This window comes from Drosophila erecta, unplaced genomic scaffold (assembly GCF_003286155.1).
Source record: "Drosophila erecta strain 14021-0224.00,06,07 unplaced genomic scaffold, DereRS2 tig00000021-arrow-pilon, whole genome shotgun sequence".
Classification (NCBI taxonomy): Eukaryota; Metazoa; Arthropoda; class Insecta; order Diptera; family Drosophilidae; genus Drosophila; species Drosophila erecta.
In genome coordinates this window covers 5,683,706-5,710,583 of record NW_020825198.1, presented here as the reverse complement: position 1 = coordinate 5,710,583, position 26,878 = coordinate 5,683,706, and the positions used below count along the sequence as shown (strand labels likewise).

The window sequence follows — 26,878 nt, the reverse complement described above, 5'->3', positions numbered from 1 at the left end:
ATATACTAACAATGTTTAATTGTTAATGATAATATATATATGTAATTATATGTATGTTAATCACACAAAAAATAAAAATTATTTTTATATATGAACTTATGCTGAGAAATCATATAAACCATTTTAGAATATTAGTTTTTTCGAATTAATAGTTCTTGTGGTCACTCTAAAAAAACGTTTTAAGTTTATTGTGAATGGGCACATTATATGTGCTGCAAAACGTGGATTTCATTTGCCGACTACTTTTGAAACGAGCATTTTGAATCGCGATGGGCAAGGATCGGGGCAGAGGACGCAGAAATCACCATTCCGGACCGTACAACAAGAGCAACTGGCGTGGCCAGAAGCGGGATCGCCCCCAAAACAATGGAGGAGGTCCGCGCAACAGGTATATATTCAATCCTATAAACAATATCGTTGCTAACCGGCGTTTTTATTTTGAGATTCTTGGATAGAAATGCTCCACCACAGAAGTGCACGCTGCAGGAGAACCAAGTGGGCATTACGGAATTCACTAACCCGGATGCACCTGGTTTCACGGGAATACTCAAGTCGCGCTTCTCCGATTTTCACGTTAACGAGATTGATAGCAACGGAAAAGTGCTGGAACTGAACGATCTTAGTTTGCCAAATGTGGCTATTGCGGGTCTGTATTTGACAATTTTACTCCATTCCAAACGTTCTAATGCATCTAATAATACAACAGCTGTGCCCGAAAAAGAACTGGACAACTGGCGGCAAGAACTGGAGGCAGTAATTGGCCCAGAAGTTTGGCAGGATATAGCCAATCTGGCCGCGGCCAAAAACGATCCTAGGATCGAGCAAAAGGTGGAGATTGATGTGACCACTCTGGACAAGGAGCAGCGAACACAAGTCCACCAGTTGATAAAGCAGCTTTACAAGGGTAAGCTAATGTCCACCACCATTGGACAGCAACAGGCTAAGCCCAAGGTCCAGGAGGAGGCATCTGTGGAAAAGAACGATGCGGCTGAGGATGAAACCTCAACTCAGGAAGCCTCACCGGTGCCGGCAGAGGAAAAGAAGACTATAAGAATACTTAAGCCAAAGCCAGGACGCAGTTAGTAGAAATGATTAGCTAGGGAATCCATTTTTTATGACTCCAATTCGATAGGTGACAAACGCTGGAGTTTTCCCGGGGATTACGTGACCTTTCTTGTGCACAAAACCAATTTGGTTACCAGCGATGTGGCCTCCACATTAGCATCGCGACTGAAGTAAGATTAATTAAATTTTAAATGCTTTAATGTACTAACAATATTTTCTGACAGCTTGCGACCTTCCCAGGTTAACTACAGCGGCATCAAGGACAAGCGGGCCAAGACCACCCAGAAGTTTTCCATCAAACGCCGAACACCGGAGAGCATTTTGGGTGCAGCTCGCTGCCAACGGAATGTTCAGATAGGCAACTTTGGATTTGAATCCAATACACTAAAGCTGGGAGACTTGCAGGGCAATCGTTTCCGCATTGCCTTGCGACACATCGCCAAAGAGAAGCGGGACGAAATCGAGCAGGCACTGCAATCATTGAAGGAACGCGGTTTCATCAACTATTATGGGTTGCAGAGATTCGGCAACAGTGCCAGCGTGCCCACCTATGAGGTGGGTGTGGCTCTGCTCAAACACGATTATAAACTGGCCTGCGAACTGATACTAAAGCCCCGGGACTCGGATGTAGAGTTTATGCGTCCCATACGCGAGGAGTGGTGGAAAAATCGCGACTCCGCGGCGGCAGCTGCAAAAATCTACGGCGAAAAGTTCATAGAGAAGAAGCTGCTGGACGGCTTGGCTAAATTTGGGGAATCAGATTACTCATCAGCTCTGCGACAGATACCACGCAACACGCTGATGCTATATCCACATGCTTACCAAAGTCTGATCTTTAACAGGATTGCGTCTAGAAGGATTAAGGAGTTCGGCTTGAAACTAATTCCCGGGGATTTGGTTTATGTGGAGCAGGATCAGCCGGAAGACGTGGAAGCGGAGTTACAACAGTCCGAGGCCTTGGATGAGCAAAAGGAAGAGGAGCCTAACGATGAGCCCATGGAAGCAGCTAAAGAGGATGAAGCCATCGAAGAGGAGTCTGTTTTCAAACGAAAGGTTCGCCCGCTCACAGCAGAAGACATTGCTAGCGGCAAATATAAACTCTCTGATGTGGTCCTTCCCCTGCCAGGACACGACATCACCTATCCCGCCAACGAGTGCGGTGCCTGGTATGAGGAATTGCTGGCCGAAGTGGGTCTCTCATCGGATCAACTTAAGCACAAGGAGAAGACATATGCATTGGCCGGCGCCTACCGCAAGATGATCATATCGTCCAGTGATCTCAAGTGGAGCTTTAGGATGTACAACACGCCAGAGGATACTCTTATTGCCTCCGACTGGGAGCTGTTGAAGAACATTCCGGTTACACCAGAGCCAGCTGAAGCTGAGGCCAATTACATGGCACTCCTCTTAGAGTTCTCGCTGCCCACGGCCGCCTATGCCACCATGTTTCTGCGGGAACTCTTGAAACAGGACACATCCTCAACGTCGCAAACGCTGCTAGAAAAGCAGGCAATGGGCAAGGAGGACAATGAAAAGAAGGCGGTATCCCAAGAGGAAGACATGGAGGTGGCGAAGGAGGTGGCCGACGAGGATGGGCAGGAAACTGAGCAAGCGGAAACTCAGGGGGCTGAGGAGGCGGTGTAGGCCAAGTGAGATACCAAAAATCAATATGCAAGGGAAATCAATTTTACGCGCGCTTCGTATCCAACTTCGAACCAACCACAACAATAACAATGCGCACGTGAGGACGAGGGCTGCTCTCTCGCATCCTGTGGCTCGCACCCCGTCTATTTCAGTGCTCTCTCTCTCGCCTGGGAGAGTCCTTTTGGTCCTGTTTCTTTGACTGCGATTTCATTCGTTCGGTGGGCACCAACGCGAAAGCTCAAACGACGCGCTGCGCAGTTTCCCCAGCTCAAAAGTCCAAGTCGCACGGTTTTCCCCAGCGTTCTCAATGAAGAGCAATAACAAATTATTCATTTTTAACAAATAACGAACTAGCACGGTCCCCCAAATTCCACGGACTACATCCAATTCATCCAGTGAAGCGAATTAAACCAAATAAAAACCGCGAGGCGAGACAAGGTGAATTTCCAGTTAAATGTAGCATTTAAACATTTTGGGCGCGTATTTTGAAAATCAATTTATTAAGGCGTAAGTATACATCAGACTCTACCAATTGTTTATAACTTTTAGGGCGGACAAGAACATTGAACTAACAATCACAGAACTGTACAATATTTGATTTTGGCTCTGGCAGCTTATTGATTTTTGTTGTGTGCTTGTGCTGGAAATCAATCGATAATACGGTGTTAATACCAAGAGCTGGGTCCGGGGATTGGGAATGGGAAGGTGGCTGGCCGTAGGAGTAGTTCATATAGTGGCTTAGTGCGTCGAGGGTTCACCATGTACGGGGGAATGGGAATGGGAGACTGTGGGAATGGGGGATTCAGTCGGTTCGACGGGGTAGTGTGGCATCAGTCGTTAAGGGTGCACGACGCTCCTCGCTCGTTATGTTTTTGTTTCGGCCCACCGCGCCCCTTTGGGAGTCCTCGAATTATTAAACTAAATGCTTGTTTTGGCGTCGTCGTCGCCCTGTCCCCGTGCTGGGCGCCTTCCCCCGATCCGATCCAGACATGGATATTGGACATGTTATTGCTTGCGCGCGCACTCTTTGACTCTTTGACCAGTTCCCACCAGCAGCTGCGTCATAGTAGGAGTTTTTTGGCGTGGCTGAATTCGATTTTCCCTCGCCTACCACCTGCTCCTGCTAGCCCAAAGTTGGCTTGGCCCATACAGATAGCTGCCTACTGCATTACTATACTATCCCCTGAATCTCTGGGTCTATAAACGACCTTTGGCGACAATTGATGCAGACATGATGCTTTGGTTTTTATACAAATACAAATTTAAATTGCCAAAACAGCTGATTTTAAAAGTTAATCTGTTATCATATCTTAAATTCAAGATTTAGTTTGAATAGCAAAAACTCATTAGGTTGAATTATTAAGAAATAAGTTAAGTTCAACAAATGGATTAACAATAATTCATAGGGAAGCATAAATTTAAAAAATGAAGTCTCTTAGTGTACACTACGGATAATTGTCCAAAGATATAAACTATAACTATAACATCGTTATATGACCAGTGATGTTTGCTGCTTTTGATGTTCTATCATGGATATCTTCCTAAATGACTATATCATCGATTTGCTCGTCGTTGAGGACGCGCAGATTGCATTTGCATAGGTAGGCCAGAATGCGTTTCTCCGCCTTAATTCGGTTCGCTTCTCCTAGTCCTTCAAGCAGAGCTTCTATCCTCCTTTCTGCCCTGACGGGAGCCACGGCCGGTGCTTGGGCAGGATTTGTGGTTGGGGGTGCAGCTCCCGCCACGGCCAACTGCTCATCCATGGCCTCCTGGAGTGGATCCTCCTCATCGTTGACCTCTTCATTGGATTTTAGTGCGTTTTTACTCAAATCATTAGAATGCCGGTGATTAAACGGATGGTGATGATGCTGCAGGAATTTTAAATGCGGGAGAAGGCTCCAATCGGAGCCAGTGCCTCCGGCCTTTTCTTTGGCCAGCTCCCGACGGTGTTTGGCCACCAAATGGTTCCAACGACTGACACAGGCACTAACTAAGTCAAAATATAAAGAGAATTTACCAAATATCTATAGAAGTTATTAGTTTCTTACCATCTGTATTTAATGAGGTGGAGATGCTGCTCCAGATTTCCGGATGTCGCTTCTTATGGGCTTCATAGGGTGAGTTTCTAAGTTCCCGCTCATAAAGCTTGGGATTAGCCCGAACCAACTCAATTAGTCGCGAGTCAAACTCCGACATTTCAATAATTTCAAAATAAAAACAAAAATATGTAAACAAATGGAAACTAGGGATGTGAAAACTATATCAAAATATCAATATATCGATATTTTTTAATAAAAATAAATACTTATATCGTGATATTTGTTCACATGAGAGATATCGCGTATATCGCGTTTTCTGCAAGAATATGTTTTTTATATTTCTCATTGGTCCCACTAATATAATCAAGTGCAAAATGAAAGGACGTAAGGAAAACGGAAGAAAAATGAGCGCGGCAAAAAGCTATTATACTGCAGTAATTAACAACAGCGCAACCTGCAATCTATGCAGCAAGTCTATTAGAACGAATGGAGGTAATTCAAACCTCTTGTCGCACTTGAAAAATAAGCATAAAGATGCCTATTTAAAGTGTGTAAAAGTAAGTGCGGACATTCAAAAACGCATTTCCCGCAACATTTTTAGCCTGAGAGCGCCGATTTGTTTTCGTGTGTGTGTGTGTTTATTCCCGCCAAGTTTTGGTGACTGATTTACACTTACAATATGTGTATAGTCTTGAATTGGAATTTCACAATTTAAAAATCCTATCCATACCCGCAAATAATTTATTTTTTGAACGCACAAAATTGTTATATTTTGACAGTGCGTTTGAAATATTTTCTTTACCTGAATTGGTTCCGATTTAAAAATCCTTTATGCGTTTTTTTTGTTAAAGTAAGCTGAAGACAGTACATTTTAAAATACGTGTTAAAACTTCTTTCATCAGCAAATTAAATTGATTAATTTTGTATTTTTAAATGAGGTTTCTAAAACCGCCAAACAAGAAACGAGTCCTTTGACAATTTATCTTTGGAAATAGAAATAAACTAGAACAGTGTAGACCAATGATTTATATAAATTCTTTCGAAATCTAAAATCTACTCAAGATAAATAAGAGAATTTAGAATTATCTTTCCCCACTACTACAATATTTTTTTACAACCACAATGGAAACGAGTCAATGAGTATGACCGTTGCTCCATCTGATAAATATACTGGCACAAGGGCATGGTGGTTTGACCCTCTATTCACCACACCTTGGGTGGTGTGGTGTGATCGGGGGATTCAAAATACACACCCCACTGACTGGCGGCATTTATTGATTTATTTATTGATTTCATCGTTGTACAGGAGCCGCCGGCCGCAGAGATGGCCGCCGAAAACTATCACCTCAAGTGGGACTCACACCTCACCTATCTGAACTCTTCCATAGCCACACTTTATAAGTAAGTACCACTATACCACAGTCCGTACATGTCTGAAGTTTTTGGTCTTTGTAATTGTGGGCTGGCAACGTTTTTAATTGTTTAATGTTCAAAAACAATGAATATATAAATGTAAAAGGATCAAACATACACTTCCTAAAATTCCTTATTCAATATTCTCTAAGAAGCCTACCAAATACGTATGAATGCTTTATTAACGTATAACATGTTCCTTTAGGAATGAAAAGTTCGCCGATGTCGTACTGTACAGCTCATACAATAGCAGCGGAATCCCCTCGGATATACCCACGGTGGGCATCTCGGCCCACAAGTTCATCCTGAGTGCTTCGTCCCAGTTCTTCGCCACCATGTTCGAAACGGCACCGATCACAAATCCCAATGGAGTGCTCTATGTGGTGTTGCCGCCGGATCTTAGTCACCGAGCCATCCAGATCCTGGTTCAGTACATGTACAGCGGCGAGGCTACCGTCTCTAACGACATACTCAACGAGGTACTGCGCGGCGGTGAGATCCTCAAGATCCGCGGCCTGTGCCGCACCAGCTCTTCCAATGGCGGTGGCTCCGGCTCAGTGGTCACGACCACGCACCACCCCCATTCACTGGCCGGGCATCTGCATCCGCGCGAGGCCAGCACCATGTACATGTCGAATGGCACTCGAACCGCATTGCCGCCTCCTCCGCCGCCACAATCAACCATGTCGGCACAACTTCAGGGAGATCTATACACAGGCAAGCCGGGAGGATCGACTCGATTCGCTTTGGATCACCACCACCTGTCGTCACACCACAGCCACCTGAATCACCATAATCCTCAACAGCAGTTTCGCGGACTTGGTGCCTCCGTGATGCCCAAAGACTCGCCCGTGATCATTAAGTCACCCAAATTGGCCGCTCATACGGGACTCCTAACCGTCGCGAGCAGCAGCAAGCTGGGCATTTCCGTCAACAAGGAGGTGGCCATCGATCCGGAGGACAAATGCTGTTTCGCAGCACCCAGCCAGGTGGAGTCACAGTCTCATCCGCCACCACCAACCTCCACGACAACGACAGCAGGAGGAGCAGTGGGAGGTTCAGGTGCCCCGCCATCGCAGCCCATCTCCATTTGCACGGAAGTGGGCTGCAGCAGTTGTCCCCTGGCCGCCGGTCCGGGTGCTGACCAAGCAGAGACCACGCTCCGACGGACAGAGTACGAGGAGCAGGCACTTCGTGAGCGAAACGAGGTAGGGCTGGTCTTCGAGAGACGTCTGAGGAGGGAGAGCGCATGCGAAAGATGTGAGTACCATTACTCAGCACAGAAGATAAATACTTATCGTATGTTTGAATCCCTTTAGCTCGAGACTACTATGAAGCACCTCATTTTGAGCACGTGGTGCCGTCACGCCTGGCAGCCACACCTCCTCCACCACCACAGCCGACACCACAATCACATCCGCCGACACTTCGACATCCGCACAACTTCCTAACCATCAAACAGGAGCCGACCGACTGGAGCAACAACCCACCAAATGCCTCCAGTGCGTCCAACAACAACAATCTGGAGGAGGTGCCATTGGGCTCGCCCAAGCAGCCGCTCGACTTTAAAATGTCTGCCGTGAAGCTGGAGGTGAATAGGGATCGCGGAACACCCTCCGAGGAGGGTGAGGAGCACACGCTGCGCGACTATAACAACTTTAAGCAGCTGCTGGTCTGCGAGATCTGTCAGAAGTCCTTCGAGGATACCAAAATGCTGGTCCGTCACCTAGGCACACATGCCGGAGATCCCACGGGCGGCACAGAGAGGAACCTTCTGCCATCCAGTGCCAGCGGAAGTACCACATCCGTTTCTAGCAACCACGCCCTGCGATCTGTTAAAACCTATGTGCCAAAGAAACGACGCCGAGTTTCGGTGAGTACTTGGACATCAACTTATCCATTCGATGAATAAATCAATAATTGCCGTTTGAGAACTACCTAGTATATTTATACAAATTTACATGATATATTCAAAATTGAAAATATCACATTTTTCAAATGTGTTTGTGTGACAGTTTTGGGCATTTTGTGGGCGTAGGAGTGGGCGTGGCCACATTTACAAAAAACTTGCGCTGCGTCTATGTCTCAAGAAGCTGCATGCTCAATCTCAACATTCTAACTTTCGTAGTTCCTGTCCAGACGGACATGGCCAGATCGACTCGGCTATTGATTCTGATCAAGAATATATATACTTTATATACTTAGATAAGTTGAGTTATGGAGTTTAGAACTTCAGCCTTAGGACATTTCTTAATTTTTTTCAATTTCTACAAAATCGTCACATCAAAATTTTACAAAAAAATTAAAAAAAAATAAATTTCAAAATTTGAATGTAGATTTTTAGAGATTTGTGCCAGAAACATTTGGAGGTATGCCATTTCAAAATCCGACTAAGATAAGTTGAGTTATGGAGTTTAGAACTTCAGCCTTGGGACATTTCTTCATTTTTTTGAGTTTCTGCAACATCGTCACATCAAAATTTTACAAAAAAATTAAAAAAAAATAAATTTCAAAATTTGAATGTAGATTTTTAGAGATTTGTGCCAGAAACATTTGGAGGTATGCCACTTCAAAATCCGACTAAGATAAGTTGAGTTATGGAGTTTAGAACTTCAGCCTTGGGACATTTCTTCATTTTTTTGAGTTTCTGCAACATCGTCACATCAAAATTTTACAAAAAATTTTTAAAAAAATAAATTTCTAAATTTGAATGCAGATTTTTAGAGATTTGTGCCAGAAACGTTTAGAGGTATGCCACTTCAAAATCCGACTAAGATAAGTTGAGTTATGGAGTTTAGAACTTCAGCCTCAGGGCATTTCTTAATTTTTTTGAATTTCTACAACATCACCACATAAAAAAAATTACAAAAAAATTTAAACAAAATAAATTTTTAAATTTGAATGCAATTTTTTAGAGAATTGCGCCAGAAACATTTGGAGGTATGCCACTTCAAAATCCGACTAAGATAAGTTGAGTTATGGAGTTTAGAACTTCAGCCTTGGGACATTTCTTCATTTTTTTCCATTTCTACAATATCGTCATATCAAAAAAATTGCAAAAAAATTAAAAAAAATAAAATTCTAAATTTGAACGCAGATTTTTAGAGAACTGCGCCAGAAACATTTAGAGGTATGCCACTTCAAAATCCGATTAAGATAACATCCTGGTTATGTAGTTCCTGAGATCGAGGCGTTCATACGGACAGACGGACATGGTCAGTTCGACTCGGCTATTGATCCTAATCGAAAATATATATATTATAAAATTTATATGGTCGAAAACGCTTCCTTCTGCCTGTTACATACTAGTAACGGGTATAACTATATGTTTATATTATGAATGAAGTCAATTAGCCGTTTGCTCGGAAATATTACATAATATAAGTAAGATATAAACTCGTAATAATGATCAGTTCTCAAATAATATTAGCAAAATTAAAACCAGATATATATTTCGTTTTTCAGCAACAGGAAAACAATATGGATCACGATCACGTAACCCTGCTCTGCGATTTGTGTTCCACGTAAGTGCTCAGAGATAAAAATCCATTATAAAACCAAAATATCCAAATATCCCCTTCCAATGTACAGATCCTTCGATACGCCAGCGGAGTGGGTGCGTCACATGAACAGCCAGCACACGGAGATCGAGTTGGCCATGTTTAACAGCAAGAAGGATGGCGAGCAGAAGGGGTGTGTGTCCTAAGGGCTAGCAAGAGCACACTGATGAACTCTGTTCACTTGCAGCCATCAGCCACCGCCGGCGACCAGCAGCTCTTCCACAGTGTCCAACAGCCAAATGCAGCCAAAGTATCTCAGTTCCACCGCCACCAGATCGACGCACTCCCTCATGTTACACAAGATGAGCAACAACGATGCAGTGGTATCTGCAGCAGCCACACCCACATCTCCTGGAGCATCCACCTCACCGAATGGCTAAGGGCAGGCATCGGGATCAACTTGAAAACACCATCGATTCGTTCTGGACACTTGGCAAGTGGAACTGAAGCATTCGGGGTGCCCAGGGATAAATTTGAAAAGCAGCCATATTCTTTTTCTTTTTCAAAAAAATCAAGTCGTTCCAATAATCAAAAGAGAGAGGGATGTGTTTATATGCAACAGCAAGAACCGTGATCAAAATGCAACCAGTTTGCATATTTTATAGAGCAACAAACAAAATACAAAATTGCGAAAAAAAATTAACGAAACTATAAACGAAACTTAGAAACGGAATCGTCAGGCAACGATGCAAAACAAAACAAAGCAAGAAATTCAGAAACGAAAGAAAAGCAACATTTAATTCCAGTGTGTAGAATTTTTTTAAGTGTTCGTATCTACTTAGTTTTAGCTACTTACCCCATGTAATTACAGTAACAACAACGCGCAACTGATTCGGGAAAAACGTACAGTTTAATCATTAAAAGTGTACGAATAATTTTAATGTTTTCCATTTGCGGACATTTTTAAAAGGAAATAAAAATCAATCCACTTGAGTTTTCAAAAGGATGCACCAAAAGAAATCCCATTTGTAGGACCAAAAGCAGCGGATAGATATTTTTACTTTTGATAAACAATTAATTGGAGCAACAAATGCAGTAATCATTTTTTATTACGTTCCAATTAGTTTTTTTTTTTAATGCAATTACTAATAACTACTATTTATCGCGACTTAATGATGTCAGCAACTCTGTTGTATATGTACTAATACATTTTTATAGTTTTTTGTAAGGCATGAACAGAAATTTCGAGAACTTTTTTGTACATAGATTAAGTTTTATTTTGAAAGTCCGCCGATTGTAACTTTTTGCGAAAAGTTCATAAACTTAAAACTCTAAATGTATGTAGTAGTTCGAAGTTCAATTAAAAAACTCCCCCCAACAACCATGTAAAAATATAATATAATATCTATATTTACAAGGCGTGATTATTAACAAACTAAGTAGATGTATGTATAAACCGGAGGATAATTATTTGTTCCCCAAACAATTCGCAAATGTAGTAGAGCGTTTTAAAACGAAATAAACATCTGCGATGAGAATTGTTTCTATCTTTTTTAAAAGCTATTTCAAGAGCCGACAAAACTAAGAGTCACCATAAAAAAAGCTCATATTCCCATTCCCAGCGATTAATCGCCTTTATAAAAACAGAGCGCCGTCGAAGAGAAAATTCAGTTCGGAATTCAACGTCGCCATCAACAGTTAAGTGAATTTTGTTCAGTAACCAAGTTAGTAACCAAAATGAGTTCTGGTAAACATTTGACCAAAGGTAAGAGAAAACCAGTTGTTGTCGCCACCAAGAGAATCGCCCATGTCACTAGATTGTTTGTATTATTATTTATAAAACAAGTTCTCCAACATTCTACCTAATGATCGAATAACGATTTTGTATTTCATGATGTTACACAAATTCGCATGAATAATTGGGTTTTTTGGGCAAAATATTATATATGTAAAATAATATAATATTTGGCGTATCGTAAATAAACTTCATCATGATTTTCATGATGATATAAATATATATATAGTTTAATTTATAAATTGTATTTCAATTTTGAGCTGCACCTTAAACCCGATATCAGATGAACCTCAATATTTACACTTTAAAAGATAACGTATCGACAAAATTTGAGCTATATCACGACTGGGCCCTATCAACATCAACTTTAGTGCAATGACTTGCTAAACGAATAATACAGGGTCGGATTTTCGAACCCCTTAAGTGACTCATGAAGTTATGTTGATAGTAAATAAAATATTACAAAAATACATTTGTTTAATATCTAAATACAAATTTTATCGGCTAACAGAATCATTAACTGGCATATAAATACATTTCTCAGGTTCCCCCAAACCTGCCCTCCCTGACGATGGAGTTCTCCGCCTGTACTCCATGAGGTTCTGCCCCTACGCACAGCGAGCACATCTCGTCCTGAATGCCAAGAATGTGCCCCATCACAGCATTTACATCAATCTCACCGAGAAACCAGAGTGGCTGGTGGACGTGAGCCCACTGCTTAAGGTTCCTGCCCTGCAGCTGGTGGCGGAGAAGGATCAGCCCTCGCTCATCGAGTCGCTGATTATTGCCGAGTATCTGGACGAGAAGTACCCGGAGAATCCGCTACTGCCCAAGGACCCATTGAGGCGGGCCCAGGACAAGATTCTGCTGGAGCGCTTCAGCGGCATCACCAATGCCTTCATGAAGATCCTGTTGCAGAGCACCGGTCTGGAGGATTACTGGGCGGCGCTGGACATCTTTGAGCAGGAGTTGACCAAGAGGGGTACCCCATACTTTGGTGGCAACAAGCCCGGCTTCGTGGACTACATGATCTGGCCTTGGTTCGAACGCCTCTCTGTGATCGAGTTGAAGTTGCAGGAGGAGTACAACTTTGACGAGGCTCGCTTCCCCAAGATCAGCAAGTGGATTGCTCTTCTGAAGGCGGACTCGGTGGTCAAGTCCTTTTATGCCACTCCCGAGCAGCACAACGAGTTCTGGCGCACCCGCAAGGCCGGCAATGCAAACTACGATCTGCTGGCTTAGATCACTGCTGTAAATAAAATATAACAAGGAGATTTATTTATGCTCTAAATAACAATAATAAATAAAATATTTACTTATCCTTTACTTATACAAGGGTACATGGTAATCTCCTTGGATTAATATTATTATGAAGAAGTATACACCAATTTTCAATTGGTAGTAAAATCTATATAACTGTAGACTTATCGAGAAATCAGTTCATTGTTATATACAATGCTTTAAATGCAAAAAACAGTTGTTTGCGCTTATGGAGCAGTGTGCAGATTCCAAAGAGGCTTCACTGTATCCACATGGCTTGGTATGTGTGTCAGCCGCAAGCCACCAAGTTCAGCCGGGTAAACGAAGACAGCCGGCGAAGGGCAGTCAGCTGCTCTTTATAAATCACTCGAATGGCAATCGCTATCACCACTTGCATCTCTGGACCCGAGCAAGCACATCATGAGTAACGGCAGGCATTTGGCAAAAGGTGGGTATATCCAGGATGTTATCGGAGATATAAATAAATATGTCCCATAGGCTCACCCATGCCGGATGTTCCCGAAGATGGTATCCTTCGCCTGTACTCAATGCGCTTCTGCCCATTTGCCCAACGAGTGCATCTGGTCCTGGACGCCAAGCAGATCCCGTATCACAGCATCTACATTAATCTCACAGAGAAGCCAGAGTGGCTGCTGGACAAGAATCCACAGGGCAAGGTACCAGCTCTAGAAATTGTGCGAGAACCTGGACCACCTGTGCTCACAGAGTCGCTACTGATTTGTGAATATCTGGACGAGCAGTATCCACTGCGACCACTCTATCCACGTGATCCGCTGAAAAAAGTGCAGGATAAGCTACTAATCGAGCGATTTGGAGCGGTGCTAGGTGCCTTCTTTAAGGCATCCGATGGCGGTGATCTGGAGCCTTTCTGGAGCGGCCTGGACATCTACGAAAGAGAGCTGACTCGCCGCGGTACAGACTTCTTTGGTGGCGAGCAGACGGGCATACTAGACTACATGATTTGGCCCTGGTGTGAGCGCCTCGACCTCCTTAAGTTGCAGCGTGCAGAGGATTATAACTACGATGAGCGCCGCTTCCCGCAGCTCGTGAGCAGCTCCGTATATTCCCGGATTGTTGAAGTAGATACTATATACTATTTTTCAGACTCTTTGGGTGGAACGCATGAAACGGGATCCGGCTGTGATGGCCTTCTACATGGAGGCCGAGGTTCAGGCAGAGTTCTTGCGCACACGCAGCTTGGGTCGACCTAACTACAATCTGCTGGTGAAGGATGCCTGATGCACTTGGTATATTTGAATTGTTCGATTGGAATGAATAAAACATAAATGCAGTCCAAAACCGGTTGCAAAGATTTGATCTTGGCTAAACCTGTTGGCGTTCTAAGGCTTTCCCTTGAAGGCTATGTCGTACTGGGGACTTCCAATAGTCTTGGATTTCTGGAACTCGGCATGCAGCTGAACATCCAAAGCTGTCTTCTGCACAGCCTCATCCTGGGCCATCAAATCGCGCCACTTTAGCTGAAGGAGAATGCATTACAATGAGGTACATATATCTTTATTGTATAATTTTAACATACCAGCTTCTCAAATCTTTTCACATCCAGCTCATACTTTTGCTCCGTATTGATTTTCATACTGGGGAAACGTTCAAACCAAGGCCAAATCATGTAGTCCACGATTCCAATGAGTTGTCCGGCAAAGTAGGGAGTTCCTCTTTTGCCCAACTCCACTTCAAAAACATCCAAGGCATTCTCGAAGTTCGGTATGGCATCTGCCGGGGCATTGGGATTACATGTCAGCACAGGGTAAATAGCACTGACCACTGAAGCAAATCGTTCAATTAGAATCTTGTCCAGCGCCTTCTGAAGCGGATCCTTGGGAAAGAGTCGTGTTTGGGGATATTGTTGGTCCAAGTACTCTGCTATGATGAGCGACTCCACGAGGGTAGGTTGATCCTCTACTCCAGTGAGCTGCACGGCTGGCACTTTGCCCAGAGGACTGAACTCCTTGTACCATTCCGGCTTCTCAATCAAATCAATGTAGATCTTATGATATTCAATCTGTTTGGCGGCGAGCATGAGATGAACTCGGTGGCTGAAGGGGCAGAAGGCCATGGAAAAGAAACGAAGAACTCCATCATCGGGCAGCTCGGGTTTGGTGGAACCTGTAAGATCAATGTAAGGTTGATAAATTGGCAGGAATAAAAGCCTAACCCAAATCCACGTTGAAGAAGCAAAGATAACATTTTATGGTCGACTTTATAAATGGGTTTAATATATTCTTGGTAGGCGACTTCACAATTTATGTTCAAGTATCTTCAATCCCGTCATCCATTACTGCATTCCTTACAAAGGCTGAAAGGCGACATCGTAGTCGGGTTTGTTCTCATGACGGGTCTTCATGAACTTGGCATGGATACGGGCATCCAAGGCGGTGGCCTTGACAGCCTCATCCTGGGCCACCAGATCGGTCCACTTCAACAGATTCTTATAGCGCGTCTTGTCCAGCTCGTAGGGTTCATCCAGAGTGTACTTGAGGGCCGGGAATCGCTCGAACCAGGGCCAAATCATGTAATCCGCAATGCCGATCTTGTTGCCTCCAAAGTATGGAGTTCCTCGCTTGGTAATCTCCTGCTCGAAGACATCCAAAGCGGTCTCAAAGTTCTTAATGGCATCGGCTGGTGGATTCTTGGTGAAGAGCACGGGGTAAATTGCACTGACCGCGGGCGCCAGGCGTTCAATGAGGATCCTGTCTAGCGCCTTTTGCAAGGGATCCTTGGGAAAAAGGGAACCCTCGCCCGGATACTGTTCATCCAAGTACTCGGCAATGACGAGGGACTCCACCAATGCCGGTTGCCCTGGCAGATGTGGCAACTGGATAGCCGGCACCTTTCCCAATGGACTGTAGTCGATGTACCACTCTGGTTTCTCGCTAAGATCGATGTAAACCGTGTGATGCGGAATCTTTTTGGCGGCCAATACCAAGCCGGCACGCTGCGAGTACGGGCAAAATCTCATCGAGTAATAACGCAGGACTCCATCGTCGGGAATTTCCGGTTTGGGTGAACCTGTTGAAGGGTGATTTGTGACGTCAGCAGAAAGTTTTCCATTATGCTTGGGCTAAAATTAAATCTCTATCTCTGCGTAATTTACGCCTCTCATGGTGAGGTCTAGATAAAACTATGAAATCAATTGCTAACTTTTGCAGAGTCACTATCCCGCTGACCTTGAAGTGCCCCCCACTCACCCCTCTTGAAGTGCTTTTGCGGCAGAGCCATTTTGTTAACAATTTTAAGATAATTCCCAAGTCGTGAAATGTTGGTGGCAAAGCAGTTCTGATCGACTGACAACAAATCGAGGGATTCCGCGACCTTATATAGTGGTGGCAGTAGCTGGACGAGCAAGTATATCGAATATAAATCGATTGTGGCGGGGCTGAATGTAAATTATTTAAGCTCATACCCCGGAATCATAGTAAAACAAAGTATAAAAATTACATTTTAACTAGGAATCGATAATTGGATACATTAAACTGTTGCTTAATACTACATTCCTATAAATTTGTACTTAAATAGCGAATAACAATGCCTCTTTTAACAGTGAAAATGCTATGATTTATTTTTCAATCACAATAATGCTGCCGTAATAGGTACAAAGTTTTAAGTGCAATAATATGTACAATGCTGAAGCCTAAATGCCATCAGCCCGTTGACTAACCCAATTTGACACGTTTGGCCTCATTGCTAAAAACAAAAAATTGATTAGTTTAATAAGTATTAAATTAAGTATTAGTATTATAAGTATAATCTTAAAATCTCACTATAGCATATTGTAATCGGCATTGCCCGATCGCCGGGAATCCATGTATTTGGCATGAGTCTGTCCATCCAAATAGAAGCACTTGACAGCACGATCCTGGAGCATCAAGTCGCGCCACTTAATCTGGAATGGAATAATCTTGATAATTTAAAATGCATAATAAGCAACATAATGAAACCCACCAAAGTGGGAAAACGTTCCCGACTCAGTTCGAATTTTTCATCAAAACTGAACTTCATAGCGGCAAACCGCTCGCACCAGGGCCACATCATGTAGTCTAGCATTCCAGGGTTGTCGCCACCAAAGAACTTGGTACCACGTTGCTTCAGTTCCTCTTCGTAAGCGACCAGACCGGCGTAGTGATCGATGTCAACCAGCTGCTCGGGATTTTTGTGCAGCACCAGGTTGTAGAAGTCGCTGATGAACTGTTCAAAACGTTCAATTAAAATCTTCTCCTGGGCCTTCTTAAGCAGATCCTTGGGATACAATGGCACCTCCGGAAACCTCTCATCCAGGTAGTCACAAATAATCAGCGACTCGATCAGAACAGGCTTACCCGGTTCCTTTACCAGCTCCAGTGCCGGCACCTTTGTGGAGCTGCTCACCAGGGGGAACCACTCGGGTTTCTGGCGAAGATTGATGTAGATAGCGTGGTAGGGAATCTTCTTGGCATCCAGAACCAGGTGCACTCGGTGTGCATAGGGACAAAAGCGCATAGAATACAGTTTAAGAATCCCATCATCCGGAAATATTGGCTTTGCCGAGCCTGCAACATACATGCATTTTATAATGGTGTATTATCGACTTAGTAAGCCATACTAACCAGTAGTTAAATGCTCAGTATTGCTCATTTTGGCAATAATACTTTTCTGGGACAAAAACAACCTGTTTTGCGCGTTATGATAATTATCGATATTTGACAGTAAATGTTAAGGTGGCTCGGTTACGAATAGAATTTATATACATAGAACTGTCATAAACTTTTTAGAATGATATATTTTTAAATCATATTTTATTTAAGCAGTGGTGTAAGTTTAGATCTTTTTATTTTAAATTTTAATTTTTTACTTCTTTTTATAACATTTATTTCAGTTATCGAAAGTTAATCCTTTTTAAGATTACATTTTACAAATATTTTCAAATGGCATTAATATATTGGTCTTAAATTTGAATTTAATAACATAATTAAAGCGATAAAATCGCTGGCGAATTTAAAATATCAAAACACTCTGGCTTAACATCTATCTACATATAAAAAGCATAACTCGATACCGGGCTCTTTGCCCCACTGCTTCAAATGCATAGATCAAATTTAGAGATGAACCTTATTCGGTTTAATTTAAGATCAAACATACATATCTTCGAATCATCCGATATAAATATAGAGATATCTATATATATATATAATATATATATATTCAATATTTTTAAAACATGCAAGAGATTACATTGTTTTGGCAATTTATCGATGTATGGCATTAATAGCAATGAAACACCGATAGCTATCGCCAAAGATTCGGTGTTTTTCCACATCCCTACCGCCTATCGATAATTGTTATAACAAAATTGTTTTAGTTGCGGATTTTTTATGTTTGGCGGTGTGAGCGAAAGAGAGATGGCTGCTGCGGCATATGTTTAGTTTGTCCGGAGAATGTTTACAGTTAGCCCGCCCTTGCGTAATTGAGTCCGAGTTGGTGTTGGTGGCCACATCCCGTACTCTGTATCCGTGCAAATCTCGCCGCTCCATGCGGATTCGATTCGATTTCCCGTGCCAAACGGAGATTATTAAAAGGTAATTGACACTCGGCGTTATCGCGTCGGCTTCTTTAATTCACGCCGACCGCGTCGGCAAAATCTATAGATCCCAGCATCATTCAGCATTATCTTCGATCCCGCAAATAACTCTTGCAATTTTGTGAGTGTGTGTTAGTGTTACGGTGTGTGATGTGCTAAACAGTCCGGCAAATTTACGGGTGAGTTGCAGGTTCCATTAATTACTCGCATTTGTGATTAGTCTTGGTTTAAGTTCCTTCAGTATTTGGAAGTGAATGCGACGCGTCCCCCATCCCACCGTCCATAATCCACCCACCACCACCCACTAGTATTTATTTATAGCGGGACATTTCCATGTGCGTCTGATTTTGACACCCATTCACTTACATGCATACATATGTATTTGTTCTACACCCACATACACAGATGCATGCGTAACAACACTGGTATTCAGCACGTTTTATGCTATTTTCGATCGACATACTTAAGTATGTTCTATACATAATTCAGCGCAATTCCAAATGCCATTTCCATTCGCGCTATCTTCAGAGCCTAATTACATACGCAAAGTCAGAGGATTTAGCAAACGGGGCAAAATGCTGATCGCCCAGTGGCGGATCACCCCCAAAGGGGTTGACAGCATGGAATGGTCTTCAATTCGCAACTGATGTGGTTTAAAAGTTCGACAACCTTTCATAATCTTATAATATCACAAGTAGCTTATACGTTATCTGAAGCACTATCAATATTTAATTTAATCAATACATCAATAAAGATAACGATCTGCACAAACTTTGAGTTGTGCATACATATGTATGTATGTATGTAAACACTATGGTTATCTCAATTTAAATCATAAGTGGGTAGAAAATATTAAATTCCTGATGCGTAGCCCCCTTTGGAAGCCGTCACTGGTATCGTCACTGACCCATAACATGTACATATGTATATCAACGTGTGTTTCCTTCGCACTTTTGGCTGCCATCCACATAGTTATGTTTGTTTTCCTCTTTTAGAAGTGTAGATGGTGCATGAATCATAAATAGTAGTGTCGGTGGTGGCCAAGGAAAAGCATCCTTATCGGGCGAGAACTTTTCCATTTCTCCAATAAACGCCCGCCGCCAATCAATTATTCATGAGCCAGCGCAATTTGCAAAAGCTGATATGTATTTGCAAATAAAAATATGCAATATCAGCAGCGAGTGCCTTGCAAGATGGCGCCAACAGGTGGCGCAGCCGCCATCCATTCAACCATCCAACAACATACGGAAAACAAACAATTCTCGGCGATCCACGATCATTTCGATGCCCCCAGATGAATTATTTATCGCATATGGCCAGCCCTTCAACATCAGTTATGTGTCAGTGGTCGTACTAGCTGAATATTAATCCAGCTAGCCGCCACACACTCCACGTACATAGTATGTAATTCAGCAAACGACTAGCATGGCAAGGTCAGAGCCTCGTCCCGTACGGATTTGATCCAATCGGATTGGATCCGTAGCTGTCCATTCGGATTCCGAGTCCGAATCCGACGTGAGTGACCTCAGCTTAGTCTAGTCTTGTGTACTTGGCTTCTCTTCATCCAGAACTTCAGTTCCATGTGGCCATCACATGACCCGAGGTTTTTCATATCTTCCGTGTACTGAAATTTCACATCGAGCTTTGGGCCAACGATTTACTGGCTCATGACAAGGTAGAAAAAAAAAAGGAACGAAAAAGATAATGCCCAAATTTGATTGTGTGTGTGTATGCTTGGACTCTTGGGTAAACCTTTTCGCAGGTTATTTCGCTGAAGTTTCAGGTATGAATTTCGTTTCAAGATAAATTGCTCAGCAGGTAGAGAGACTATCTCGAGATGTATGTAGATATAGGATTGAAATTTCAGACTAAGCAAACTGTAGATTGCGCTTAGCACTTGGTAAATATCTGAATGTACATACATATAAATCGTACGCTTCCAGATTTTTTATTTGCAATTTACATGGGTTTTACATGGAATAAATGAACTATTTTGTGTCAAGGCCTAAAACGTGGATATGTACATACATATCATGTGAAATTTATTTCAACGTTTAAAAGTGATTTATTAAAAGTGATTTATCAACTTTGGCCCGCTATTATCTACATATCGTACTATGTCAAGTGTCAAGATGTCAAGAGAAATTTGATTATGCGATCTAAGTATAAATTGAGATTTTATGTGAAATTTCATAAAGTTGACTCAACGGAAATTTACCAGAACGTATTGAAATTTCACAATTTTGCGATATGAAACTCACTCTAAAATTTCAGCATGGACATATGCGATGCCAACCGAATTTATGTACAAGTGGAGGTTTCAAATGAAATTCATTTATGTTGGCTCAGCATTGATAAAACTGCGTACTCATTTTCTGTAAAGGCGTACTCTGCGGAAATGTAAGCTTGCTACGACAGCACGATTCGTTGGAGATATCATGCAAAACTTGGTGTTCGTATGGAATTGAGTCAGCAGCGAGTTCAGTGACTTTCCAACTGTACAATTATCGCAAAAGAAACAGACGCGTACAATTTTGGATATGGAGATGTTATGCGAACTTAAGTTGATTCAGCAAATCGAACTGTACGTTTCAGTTGAAACTGTAAACAATAAAAGCTAGCTGCTTCTCGCAAATTTATTCAAAGTTCTTGAAGAAATACATAGTTCATTAAAGTCAATATTTTTGTATAAATCATATGTATTTACTTAAAAGTACTTGCTGCTAAAATTTTGTTAAATTAAGTCCAGTTAAAATGTTCAAGTAAGAGATAACTTAGTTATTGAAAGCTGTCCAAAAATAATAATTATTTTTGAATTAATTAGTTTGGATAGAATTTAAATAATCCGCTGATCCACTCCTATAATATTGACGTTTAATTTAGATCTGCGTTCGTACCGCATTAAGTCTCTTGGCCAAGAGCACAAAATGAAGGTGGAATCATTGGGTTCTGTGGTTCTCGTCGACATTAGACATGGTACGAAATCAGCCACGCCCCACCAAGTTAGCACGCCTTCGATGTGGATATGCTTTAATATGGTCCCAGTCATATGCACATAGATATACACAAATGTACACACATCTATATACATACATATACATCACTCAATTAGGCAGCAATGAAACTGGCTTATAAATCGAACCGCAAGCAAAGCGCGCCGCTCAGTTGCAAGGCGTTTGGAAAGCTCACTGGTGGTGAGGATCGCTGATCGGTTGGGTTTAGTGGTTCCCAAAGATTTCCATTCGGTACGAGCACCATCCGGATATTTTTAAAATATTTCAATAAATATGTGACCAGTGTGTGTTGTGGAAGAAAGTGAAATGAATTGATGGCCCCGAATAAAAAAGCCGTATAGCATTGACGCTGTCATAAAAACGAGATCGTTAAACATTTTCTCGCAGTGGTTCCATTCAAATCACGCGAACAGAATTTAAATGAGGCTTGATTTAAAAAAAAAACACTAAATACAAACGAAACAATCGGTCAATGGCGGCAGCACTTGACCAATTGACTGAGTTTGCTGGATTGATTGGGAATATTGCCGATGAATTGTATCTGATCTGATTTTGGGAATTTGTATGCAAATAAGAGCTTCTTGATTGATTTTTATTGCGCTGAAATTAAGTTTCTGCCTGGCAGTTATTATTCGCAAATTTACTTTGCCAGTTTGGCAGTTAATTTCCTCAACAAGTGCCAGAGCTTCAGCCTCAACCTTTAACACTTAACCCCTTGTCAAGGCGACGTGTGTCCTTGTCAATGCCGCGGGTGCAACGGCAGCCCGCCCACTTCCTGTGACCTTGACGCCACCATACCGAACTTTATGCAACAACAATGACGCTTCTATTATTCTATTATTATAGTGGTTTTGGATTTGGTTTCGCTTTTATTTAGTCGATAACCAGCAAGCCACCCACGTGTATACCTGTGTCGTAAATTTTCGCCAAAGTTTTATCAATAAATTGGATTTCAATGCAGGACCGTTGAACTAACTGCCATTAATGCGCAATTGCAAAATTGTCCGAGTCCCAACAAGTTGTTGTTGCAATTCCACTACAATAACAAACTAATTTTCGTTTAGTTGCGGTGGCGAATTTCTTTTTTGGCGCGTGCCACTCGTATTTTGCTCATCGAAGAAGCCGCATGGCATCAGCCAATTTGGCTCCCGGCTAGGAGCTGAAAAGTAGTTGGCCGATTAGCCGCAGTTAGTAAATACCAATGGTTATGTAACCTCCCTTTTGATTTTCGTGCAATGTAGTGTCATAAATTCTGGCATTGAAAAGTATATTAAGACCAGTGAAATCTGAGATTGTGATTCGACAAGCAAAGATAAGAAGTGATAAGAAGTGGGAATGTTATGGGACTTCAAAGTGATAAAAGTCGAAATGGTTTCTATTAGGAGTGATGTCTTTTGAATTCTTAAATATATTAAATAATTCCATTTTCAAACGGTTTGAGATACACAAAAAAATTAAAAATTTTATACTTTTTTTTTAAGGATCTAATCGCTTTCAGGAGGCATATTCATTTCTAATTAAAGTGATATTAATCCCATTGCCTTACCGAAAGAACTCTTTGTTTATGACAGACAACGAATGCAATCGCCCATTTATGGCGATCTTGAAGCACCTAAAACCAGTTGTTTGGTGTCCCATATTTGGAGGTGTCGATCCACCAACGAACGATCTTGAACTTCCGCTTTGGTTCGCTGGCTATTTTGGTTATGCAATGGGCAAATGGCCTTTGTAAATCGGTTCTGGCTTAATGAGTGTGGGTTGGTAATAAGGGGCTGTCAGTAGCGAGCCCCATAAACGATATTTAATCAAATAGAATTGTGTGTTGGCTTGATGTACTTGTTTTCGTTTTTGGCTAATCTCCTGCTGACATTCCCATACAATTCTAGATCGAAATAAGCGCGTGAATTGACGACTGACTGATCGGCGGATATATAATGATTGTAGCCAACCGTGCTGGGCAGTAAACCGAATCGAGAGTCAGAGCCATTAGCATTAGTCCTAGGAGTGGAAGAACGAGAGCAAGTCGGGCCTGAAAAATGGCGCGTCACATTATGGCCGTATGCGTGGTGTGCCTACTCTGTGCACACCGCCTGCACTGTCAGGATCACATCGAGAGTCTGCTGGGCCCGGCGCTGGTCACGACCCACAGCAGTCAGGAGCAGCTAAATGCCCGCGTCTACACGAACCTGAATCCCTCCAGTGAAACCACCGATCGGCGACAGCAGCGATCCGCTTCTGGCGACGACGACACCTCTAACTACAGCATCAGCCCGCCATCGAGGAGAGAAAAGCGCCATGCCGACCATGCGCACGGCCACACATCCGAATCCCGCGTCCCGCAGATCACCCAGTACTATCTCGAGAAGCTCATGGCCCAGGATAAGCTGATGAACAACAGCGAGTTCGATGGCCTACTCCAGCAGCTCAGCCTCCACTCGTTGGGTAGTGGGGAAAGTGAAGGAACTGTGAGTAAAGAACCGACTGTTCCGTTCTTCCTTTTATTGATCACTAATTTCGATGTACTATTAACTTTAAAAGTGCGTTCCTGCTAGTCGCCTTGTGCATCATGTCCAGCCCCACGATCATCACCATGATAGAGAAGAAGTTAGCAGTCTGCAGAGGAACAACTGCACGCTTATCCAGAATACCACCACCTCCAACGTCATATGCGCACCCCTGCTCAACAACAACACACATACACTCGATAAAAAGGCCAACCCCTTTACGCTGAGCGATAGGGACTTGCTCCATCTGTGTCCGATACTTTTATATGAGATAAAAGTCCAGAGTGGTGGATGCATAGAACCTGTTGTCTTATCCGCGATTGACAGCACGGAAGAGCTGCTGGAAGCTGAGAAGGACAAGGATATATTATATGGTGCGTTGTCAGGCACAGCTTAAGACCCATTCGTTGTTTTCAACTAATCTGTTTCTCATTTTCCAGTGTGGACCTATGCTTTTTTTTCCGTGTTTGCCTGCGGCCTCCTCGGCTTGGTAGGCGTGGCCATCATACCATTTATGGGTTCCAGGTATTACAAATACATCATCCAATATCTGGTAGCGCTGGCCGTGGGTACGATGACTGGCGATGCCCTGCTGCACTTGCTGCCTCATGTGAGTAATGCTGATAATTCTGTTGGGTTAGTCCAAAGCCATGACTAACGTTCAATTAATAGTCTCTTGCAGGCCAGGATGAGCAGGGGATGATCATGAAAGGACTGGGTTGCCTGGGTGGCATCATATTCTTTTACGTGATGGAGCATGCGCTCACCATGATCTCCGAGTGGCGCAAGAGCGTGGAAAAAAAGGAGACAAAGAAACCATCGCGGGCGAAGGTGATGCGTGATCCCGACTCGTCGGTAAACAATTCGGTGGCCGGCGACAAGATCTGCAAGCAAAAGTACAGCTCCTATCCATATTGCTATGACGAGATCACAATGAACAACAAGCAGAGCGAGTGGATGCACCTGCCCGGCGAGGCAGTGAACTCGGCGGCGGGCGCTGGCGGAGATGCTCCTTCAGCATCGGAGCTACGTAATGGTGTGGGCGATCACGATGGCTCCAATGACGTGGCCGCCGCTGCCGAATCCCTATTATCAACGGTGCACACGAACTGCGTGGAGATGAATCACCATAATCACAACCATAACCACAATAGCCACCAGCAGAGTCATGAGAGCCAGGACAACAACACTATTGTCACCGATTTGGACGGAAACGCGGTGTACGCAGCAAACAGTTCGAAGGATAAAGACGGCCGGAACGATCATGTGACTGTCATCCTGCGGGAGCACGAGTCCTCCCATCACGGTCACAGTCATCGCCATGGACACGTCCATTCGCCGCCGGAAACGCTGAGCGCTGTGGCCTGGATGATTATCATGGGTGACGGTCTGCACAATTTTACGGATGGCATGGCCATTGGTGCAGCCTTTGCGGAAAACATTGCCGGCGGTTTCTCCACATCGCTGGCTGTCTTTTGCCACGAGCTTCCACACGAGCTGGGTGACTTTGCCATTTTAATTAAAGCGGGAATGTCGGTGAAGTCAGCCGTCTACTACAACCTGTTGACGGGTGTCCTGAGTTTCATCGGAATGATCTTTGGCATTGCCTTTGGCCGGTCGGCGGATGTGGCCCAGTGGATGTTCGCCGTAGCGGCGGGTCTGTTTATCTACATTGCATTAGTCGATATGGTGAGTGGTCAACTTAAGGTATACCTCTATACAATTATTTATTAACGATTTTTCCTATTTCCAGATGCCAGAGATCTCGGCCTCGCACAAATCAGTGGGCCAGTTCCTGCTGCAGATTCTCGGCATGCTCAGCGGAGTGGGGGTAATGCTATTGATTGCCCTTTACGAGAGCGATCTGATGAACGTGTTCGGCACAGCGGCACATTAATAACATAAGTGAAAGTGTAACCAACCGGTTCGAATCTTGTATCGAATTATGTGAATTGCAGCGAATCTTGCATTTTTCCGCCAAGCCTTTAGGACCTCTTGAATTATTATTTTTTGTATAGTTTCATTACATTGTTGTTTACATTACTCAACAAAGTTAGACGAAACAGAACCACAGACACAGTCGGTTGTCGCTTATCAAACGCATTTGTTATCCAGTTTATGAAACACACAGCCACACACGTTTTATATTCGTTCCTAATTTTGCTTTTGAACTGTGTTCGAATCCATTTCACACCCAATTTAATGTAAGATGTCTTGAAATTGGCTAGTTTATAAAGTGATCTTGAATTTAGATGAAACCATTTGAAAAGCATACCGAGAATGTTGCTGTCAAATGAGACAAAGAAAGTAACAGAATATGGATTGGATCTGGATCCCATAATCCACTAATTACTGATCTTATACACAGAAGAAAGAACCTAAAAATAATGATATATATATTGTAGGATATGTATGCATACATATACTTTTTGTATTTTGTAGTCTAGAGTGCGCACGTTTACTTTATGCGAGTTTCACATTCTAAACCCAGAATAAAGGGATGTCCACCACTGTTATGATTTCTGACAGTACTTAACGACTTGAACGCAAATTATTTCCACTTCAGGAAATGTACACAAAACCCATTTAAGCTTAATTTATTATCTTATTCGTAATAAATTGAAATGATTAATATATTGCACCATCATGCATAATTTAGGTTTTCGCTACCCTGTAGCGCCCTCGTTTAATTATGATTTTGTAATAAACCAAGCTAAAACAAAATCTTTTACTTTGTTATTACTGATTTAAGTGGGTTTTCTTTTGACTGCGCACACAACTAACACGAAAGTGATTGTGATTCAAAATGAGTAACTAACATTTGTAAAATGGCGCGTCTTGCGGCACGATCGTCCTTAATGACTATCCCCCACACACCGATCTGCACACGAAGCTATCACTTGTGTAAACTGAGCAACTAACAATATTTTATGAAGCCCACACTATGTGCTACCGAGGCATTAAAACCTATATTAATTTTAGCTGTAAGCTCTACGAAAACTACAAACGCGAAACCAGAAACAAAGAATAAAGATGTAAACATATATACAC

At 42.7% G+C, this 26,878-nt stretch overlaps 8 protein-coding genes across 14 annotated transcripts; 5 read left to right on the top strand and 3 right to left on the bottom strand.

Moving 5' to 3' along the window:
* The first annotated feature begins 182 nt into the window (after window positions 1-182).
* On the top strand, window positions 183-3,190 carry LOC6545809 (pseudouridylate synthase 7 homolog). The gene is made up of 5 exons (XM_026978040.1): window positions 183-388; window positions 444-646; window positions 707-1,078; window positions 1,133-1,235; window positions 1,290-3,190. The coding sequence occupies exons 1-5, from the start codon at window positions 270-272 to the stop codon at window positions 2,707-2,709; spliced, it is 2,217 nt and encodes a 738-aa protein (XP_026833841.1). The 5' UTR covers window positions 183-269; the 3' UTR covers window positions 2,710-3,190.
* On the top strand, window positions 2,919-11,069 carry LOC6545807. Of its 3 annotated transcripts, none has more exons than XM_026978038.1 (7): window positions 2,919-3,216; window positions 6,055-6,149; window positions 6,367-7,421; window positions 7,481-8,034; window positions 9,627-9,685; window positions 9,753-9,854; window positions 9,909-11,069. In XM_026978038.1, exons 2-7 carry the CDS (start codon window positions 6,073-6,075, stop codon window positions 10,099-10,101), a joined length of 2,040 nt encoding a protein of 679 aa, XP_026833839.1. In that variant the 5' UTR covers window positions 2,919-3,216; window positions 6,055-6,072; the 3' UTR covers window positions 10,102-11,069. The 3 variants fall into 3 exon arrangements, with proteins under 3 accessions (XP_026833839.1, XP_026833840.1, XP_026833838.1); XM_026978039.1 differs by having other exon boundaries at window positions 3,089-3,147; XM_026978037.1 differs by lacking the exon at window positions 2,919-3,216 and adding an exon at window positions 5,058-5,240.
* On the bottom strand, window positions 3,948-4,999 carry LOC6545808. Its single transcript, XM_001971611.3, has 2 exons — window positions 4,758-4,999; window positions 3,948-4,699 (listed from the first exon to the last, which is right to left on the bottom strand). The coding sequence occupies exons 1-2, from the start codon at window positions 4,903-4,905 to the stop codon at window positions 4,251-4,253; spliced, it is 597 nt and encodes a 198-aa protein (XP_001971647.1). The 5' UTR covers window positions 4,906-4,999; the 3' UTR covers window positions 3,948-4,250.
* Window positions 11,070-11,203: 134 nt separating the features above from the next.
* LOC6545778 (pyrimidodiazepine synthase) lies at window positions 11,204-13,004 on the top strand. Its single transcript, XM_001971609.3, has 2 exons — window positions 11,204-11,426; window positions 12,001-13,004. Exons 1-2 carry the CDS (start codon window positions 11,399-11,401, stop codon window positions 12,696-12,698), a joined length of 726 nt encoding a protein of 241 aa, XP_001971645.1. The 5' UTR covers window positions 11,204-11,398; the 3' UTR covers window positions 12,699-13,004.
* A 185-nt stretch (window positions 13,005-13,189) lies between these two features.
* On the top strand, window positions 13,190-13,976 carry LOC6545777 (pyrimidodiazepine synthase). Its single transcript, XM_026978042.1, has 2 exons — window positions 13,190-13,783; window positions 13,842-13,976. The coding sequence occupies exons 1-2, from the start codon at window positions 13,223-13,225 to the stop codon at window positions 13,974-13,976; spliced, it is 696 nt and encodes a 231-aa protein (XP_026833843.1). The 5' UTR covers window positions 13,190-13,222.
* Window positions 13,976-16,098, bottom strand: LOC6545776 (pyrimidodiazepine synthase). Of its 2 annotated transcripts, XM_001971607.3 has the most exons (3): window positions 15,944-16,098; window positions 14,275-14,861; window positions 13,976-14,215 (listed from the first exon to the last, which is right to left on the bottom strand). In XM_001971607.3, the coding sequence occupies exons 1-3, from the start codon at window positions 15,972-15,974 to the stop codon at window positions 14,078-14,080; spliced, it is 756 nt and encodes a 251-aa protein (XP_001971643.2). In that variant the 5' UTR covers window positions 15,975-16,098; the 3' UTR covers window positions 13,976-14,077. The 2 variants fall into 2 exon arrangements, with proteins under 2 accessions (XP_001971643.2, XP_015013772.1); XM_015158286.2 differs by lacking the exons at window positions 13,976-14,215; window positions 14,275-14,861 and adding an exon at window positions 14,942-15,764.
* Window positions 16,099-16,291: 193 nt separating this feature from the next.
* Window positions 16,292-17,542, bottom strand: LOC6545774 (pyrimidodiazepine synthase). The gene is made up of 4 exons (XM_001971605.3): window positions 17,339-17,542; window positions 16,698-17,281; window positions 16,517-16,638; window positions 16,292-16,439 (listed from the first exon to the last, which is right to left on the bottom strand). Exons 1-4 carry the CDS (start codon window positions 17,364-17,366, stop codon window positions 16,409-16,411), a joined length of 765 nt encoding a protein of 254 aa, XP_001971641.3. The 5' UTR covers window positions 17,367-17,542; the 3' UTR covers window positions 16,292-16,408.
* Window positions 17,543-18,012: 470 nt separating this feature from the next.
* On the top strand, window positions 18,013-26,551 carry LOC6545773 (zinc transporter foi). Of its 4 annotated transcripts, none has more exons than XM_026976996.1 (6): window positions 18,013-18,307; window positions 23,210-23,788; window positions 23,862-24,201; window positions 24,268-24,437; window positions 24,500-25,516; window positions 25,581-26,551. In XM_026976996.1, the coding sequence occupies exons 2-6, from the start codon at window positions 23,360-23,362 to the stop codon at window positions 25,722-25,724; spliced, it is 2,100 nt and encodes a 699-aa protein (XP_026832797.1). In that variant the 5' UTR covers window positions 18,013-18,307; window positions 23,210-23,359; the 3' UTR covers window positions 25,725-26,551. The 4 variants fall into 4 exon arrangements, with proteins under 4 accessions (XP_026832797.1, XP_001971640.1, XP_026832798.1 ...); XM_001971604.3 differs by having other exon boundaries at window positions 18,013-18,488; XM_026976997.1 differs by lacking the exon at window positions 18,013-18,307 and adding an exon at window positions 21,446-21,554.
* The last annotated feature ends 327 nt before the right edge of the window (window positions 26,552-26,878 follow it).